Source organism: Colossoma macropomum, unplaced genomic scaffold, assembly GCF_904425465.1.
Source record: "Colossoma macropomum unplaced genomic scaffold, Colossoma_macropomum, whole genome shotgun sequence".
Lineage (NCBI taxonomy): Eukaryota > Metazoa > Chordata > Actinopteri > Characiformes > Serrasalmidae > Colossoma > Colossoma macropomum.
In genome coordinates, this window is record NW_023494784.1 from 25,466,327 (window position 1) to 25,471,959 (window position 5,633).

Sequence of the window (5,633 nt, forward strand, 5' to 3'; positions counted from 1 at the left end):
CAATGGCAAACCACATTATGTATGTGTTAAAACAGCATAATCAGAGAGTGCAGGTGCTAGACTGGCCTGCCTGCAGTCCAGACCTGATAACATGCTCCTGTCACAACTTTTTAAAATGTGTTGCAGGAATCAACATAAACATGCTCTGGAAAATGCTTGATTCATCCTAGTTTTTGCTTAATAAGTAGGTAATGAACAACTAGCAACTTCTGTTATTAAAAAATAAATAAATAAATAAAATTATTTATTTATTTATTTATAATAATTAGTATAACAGGAGAGTGGCAAAAAGTTACTCTTTCAAAACATGCTCCTGTCACAACTTTTTAAAATGTGTTGCAGGAATCAACATCAACATGCTCTGGAAAATGCTTGATTCATCCTAGTTTTTGCTTAATAAGTAGGTAATGAACAACTAGTTAATTAGCAATTATTGGCTTCATATATATATATATATATATATATATATATATATATATATATATATATATAAGCACGTGTTGACGTCATTAGGCTTAAGAGCGTAATAATGGACTTCTGAAATGATTTGCAAATGATTGTGCTGTATAATGCATAGAAAAATGTTCTGGATAATGCTTAATTCACTGTAATTATTGATTGATTGATTAATTATTGATTTATTATCATGATTCTCTTGCATATCCCTCAAATTAAAACCTTTGACTACATTAACTATTAAGAACATTTATTCACTTTGGACATAATCTCTTTTAGAGAATGTTCGAAATAGATAAATAGCTAACAGTTTCCTCCAGTTGTACTCATATGTGCACATGCAGTGCCCCACATAGGAACACAGCCTAATTTTCATATTAGTATTGATCAGCCATCAAAAGCCACCCTTTCATAGAACCCAACAAGTGGGTCATGTATTGTCAGAAAGTACACCATGTACAGGGTCATGCATTTTCTGCTGTTTATTTCTCTCTCGTGGAGAGTGGCTAGATGTAGATGGCAGGTCCCTACACTCCTCATTTATCTTCTGTTTGGTCTCTGTTAGGGCCACTTGAGGAGCTCTCCTCCTGCTTTGGATCACAGACCTTCTGCTCTCAGCATCTCAAGATTTATATAATCGAGAGCAGCAATTAGTGAAGCATCAGTACTGTGTATGATTCTACTTTGAGTGGGCCTGTTCATCCACTAGAGCACAATTACAGCCATTATTCAACATGTGTCATTTTATTTAAATGATCAACATAGCAATATTTTTTAATGCTCAAAGCAGGCAATTAAGCATGAAGAGCATTGGTGAAACAATGAATAGTTCAATGCTAAACACAGGTGAAAGCTCTTAATATAGCAACAGGATCCTACAACACTGAACTCCATTTCTTTCTATATAGACTATATTACTCCTTAACTCTCTAATCAACCATGAGAGATGTTTATTTGAAAATACTGAATGGCATGGTTTCTGCTTGTGCTCTACCATGATGGATTCAATCCTGTAAGATGCTACAGGAATGTTAGGGGTCAGTCCGGACACCTGGTCAGAAATCTCACCCCCCAGACAATGCATTCTGTAGAGCAGCCCTTCCTCTTTCCCAACGTATCCAGAACTGACCCAACAGCTGTCGGTTAGGCTGAAAATAATACAGTTTCTGGCACCAGGCAAAATATTTAAAGCTGGAGTTCTCCAAAATAATGTCTAATTTCACACCAGAGCACATATTGTGCGCTCTTTGCATTCTTGGGCTGAATTTGGGTCGTTCCTCTGAGCAGAAGATCTCCACATTCCTCTGGTTTATCTAAGTCTACATTAGGACATGTTTGCAGTGGATGTGTAGAATCTGTTAAAACTGACATTTGCTCACAGCCATTGGAATTGGAGTTCTTAGCTAAACAGGAAACACATTCCAGGTTTGACATTTAAGGCCATATACATTATAATTTCTCTGCATATGTTGAACTGCGGGAAGCTTCTCAATGTTTGTGGCTTTGTGAAAAATGAGGTTGTCCTGCTGCATTTGAATGGAATGACAGTATTCCTTCTGGGATTCATCATGGTCTCAGTGTTTTCCCAAAATTGGTCAAAACTCTGTCAGACTTGGTCTAGAGTGAAACCCTTTTGGAGTGCATTTCTGAGTCATCAAAATGCCTTATAATTTGACCATGATTTATTCATTTAATATTACTGACATAAGTGTAAAATTACTTGGTGCAGCTAACATAATGAGAATGATATCAATTCTAACAGTCAGTCATTTAAATGTTTGGGGAGTACATTCAATACAGTCAACATAGTGTATTTGCCAAAAAAATGTATCAATTTATTTTAGCATTGCAAACACATTGTTTTATCCAACAGTCAAAACAATGTAACATAACAATTAACACTTTGGTAGAAACATCTCACACAAATTACTTACAGAATTCACATGCCTGTAAATTACAAGACTGCAGACAAAATATATTAAAGTAAAGCTTCTATTTGAACAAGTCTGCTACTCATTCATACTTTCTTAACCACATTAACACAGAACTGCCCTTCACTGTACCAACACAGGCAGTTCTTTCAACAGAACCAGTGGCAAGTACATAAACTCAAGGTTTTTGAACATCAACCACCAAATAGGAAAAGTTCAAGAAGGTTTACTAAAAAGTAGGAAAATATACCTCTTAGACTCTGATATATTTAAGTAGCGTCCTTCATTGCAGTTCCTCTCTGAGAGCTCTTTGTGCAGGTGGTAGAGCTCTCCAGCCAAATTCATTAATGATTCGCTCTCCGTGAGCACACACCAGACACACTGACTCAAAACAAGATGGTTTGCTTTTGCAGAAAGGCTGTTTTCCTCCAATTTCATTATTGTGCTTGTCTCGTGGAGGGAGACAAAGTTTCCTTTCCTGAGTCGCTTCCCAGGAAATTTGAAAGCTTTCCAGGGAAAGATTCCACAGTGGGACTGTGGGCCATCTCACATTGCTCTTGTGAGAGCTGCTCTAGTCCAAGACTGTGTGTCACAGGCAGGTACTCTCTATTTCAGAACCAGACACTGGCCTTTGCTTTGTCCTGTTCCAATGCTGTGGGGAGCAGAATAAGACATTTTAGTAGAGCTTGGATGCATATTCAAGAATAATAGCATTTAGGAAGCTGAGATATGTGCACAAACTATATCTGCTCCTCTTCTTACCTGTGTCATAGATATCCACAGAGCCATGGAAGGATGCTGGCCAGCTGGGTGCTGTTGAGCCACTGGGCTCCAGCTCTGTCTTGACTCCCTCTGCATTTAAGGAAGGGCTGCAGGATGGCCTCATGCCAGGCAGCAGAAGCGGACTAAAGCGGGGGTCCAGGGCTGTACTGTGGGCGTGATGGAGCATGGGGTGGGCGTGGCGCGGATGCATATGAGGGTACATCTCATGGACGTGAGGGTATCCAGCGCCACTTTGGCCGGCCAGGCCATAGGGCCAGGAGTCAGTGAGAGCTGATGGAGGGGGCAACCCAGGCTGGGTCAGGCTGTGGCCACTCCATAGGCCAGTGTCTGCTGTGTGAAAGGCCGCAGTGGCAGGGAAGTCACCATGAACAGAAGAGATGCAGGGGCTGGTGGTCTGTGATGGGTAACTGCTGCTCCACAGTGAGGAGGGCAAGGAGCCACACTGACCATCAGTGAGAGAGCCTCCATCTGAAAACCACAAGCAACAAGTTAGTCACTGAATATCAGTTTGTTATACAGAACATACAGAATAAAAACATAAGTACAAAGCATATATTACAGGTCACCTGTTAACCTCTTAACTCTTAATGGTCCACACATTAGTTCCCACTCCCATAACTACATAACTTACATAATAGTTACTGAATAATAAGCCTAGGATTCAATACAATGTCCGTGTGCATAATGTTAGCCTTCCACTGGCTCACACGTTTTTCAAGGGTTCTCTTACCTTTCCATGATACTCCAGACGCGTGCCTGTGGCTTTTGGTGTCGTTAGTGAAGGCACTAGGTTGACTGAGGGCGCGGGAGAAGTGCTCGTCCACCACATCCCCGATGTCCCCACGGAAATACGTGAAGAGCACACACCTGGCACTCAGGTACTCAGCCTCAGCAGGCTGCGCCTCCTTACACCTTGCCTCCTCCGCAGCAGTCTGCTCCTCTTCTCTCCGAAGGTCGGGCTCAGCCCTGGACTTCTCAGCCTGTTTACTCTGGCCACAGTGCACAGGCAAGTCAACAGAGCCTTGCATCTTGCTGTAGGTGCTGAACTTTTTCTGCAGACAGGCAAAGAAAAAAATGAATAAATGAGAATGAATAAAAAGTTGAGTTTTAAAAATTATGTTGCCTACACTTTTGGTTTCTAATGCTGAACTAAAATAGATCACTGCACATTTGAGAATCCTCTTTGAATCACTGGCCCGCTGCCTGCACTTGGCACATAAGTGGTATGCTGCCCACACTTTGTAACAGTGTTGTGCTGCTGCACTGCTGAACGCAAGCTTGTATTGCTCAGATAATGGCTTGAGGTGCTCTATGTGAGGGACTGCAGGAACACGGTCTGTTGTCATTCATTACTTGGATATTTGGTCTTTAATGTGCTGCATCCTTTGAATTCTTGTGCTGATAGAACATGATCATGCACGTAATAATGTGCAGAGTGTTTTATGAGGAACAGATAAAATATTTGTGATTCTTCATACTAGCTGTCTGTTTTAATCATACTAACTACATCATCTTGACTGATTTCTCTCCAGCTTGAAGGAAAGCTAATATAAACATATAAAAGCTAAATATAAAACTGCTGTCACCAGAAGTCTTTTACATAATATATTATAATTAAATCACCAAAGCATTTTCTTGTCTCAGTAAAAGGTGTCAAAAAAACTGAATTCTCAACTTTTTAGGTGCCATCTGTGTAGTTAAGCAGGAACTTAGAAGAGACCTACCTGCTGCTGGTGATGATGATGGTGATAGTAAGCTGCTTTGTAGGCTGCTGCCGCTGCCACCGATGTCGCTGGCAAGTAGTGATGAGCTCCATAATTCTGATGATACATAACATCCAGACAACTCATGGCAGAGGGCTGTAATGTGGAGGGATCTTCAGAAAGGGCTACGCTGGGCTTCTCTGCGAGGGTTAACGGCTAACGGCACCATTCCCCTCTTTATAAAGCCGAGCGTTGACAAAAGCACTGCAGTGTATAAAAGGAGAGATTAGCATAAAAAACGTGTCCCCATCGAGACTTCGTCCATCAAAATAAAGGAGCCAAGGCAGAGTGAGTCTCTCTAAAGAGTCTCCAAACTTACAGGAGCTCTCCGATTGGGTGGAAGTTTAGTGCGCGGCACGCTGATTGGATAGAGCTGAGAGGAAAAACCGCACACACCCATTTCATCAGGTTTGACAAACCGTGCAGCGAATTTTTCAGAATGAAACGATAAACACGAGATGGCTGATTTTGAGCAGTTATCGCTGTAATCAGTTACACCAGACCAGTCTGTATTTGTGTCACAATCGAAGATGGATTATTATAGTAACAACAACAACAACAACAACAACAACAATAATAATAATAATAATAATAATAATAATAATAATGGTTGTCTTCCATGGTACAGTGGTAAACCTGGACATGAGCAGCCTGGGTTTAGTAATACTTTCTCTCTTTATTTGCATTTATTCTGAGTGGA

General features: G+C 40.9%; 1 protein-coding gene across 1 annotated transcript; it reads right to left on the reverse strand.

Annotated features, from left to right (window-relative positions):
• Positions 1 to 2,354: 2,354 nt before the first annotated feature.
• Positions 2,355 to 5,205, reverse strand: vgll3 (vestigial-like family member 3). Its single transcript, XM_036565468.1, has 4 exons — positions 4,895 to 5,205; positions 3,901 to 4,222; positions 3,150 to 3,638; positions 2,355 to 3,039 (listed from the first exon to the last, which is right to left on the reverse strand). The coding sequence occupies exons 1-4, from the start codon at positions 5,018 to 5,020 to the stop codon at positions 2,999 to 3,001; spliced, it is 978 nt and encodes a 325-aa protein (XP_036421361.1). The 5' UTR covers positions 5,021 to 5,205; the 3' UTR covers positions 2,355 to 2,998.
• Positions 5,206 to 5,633: the final 428 nt, after the last annotated feature.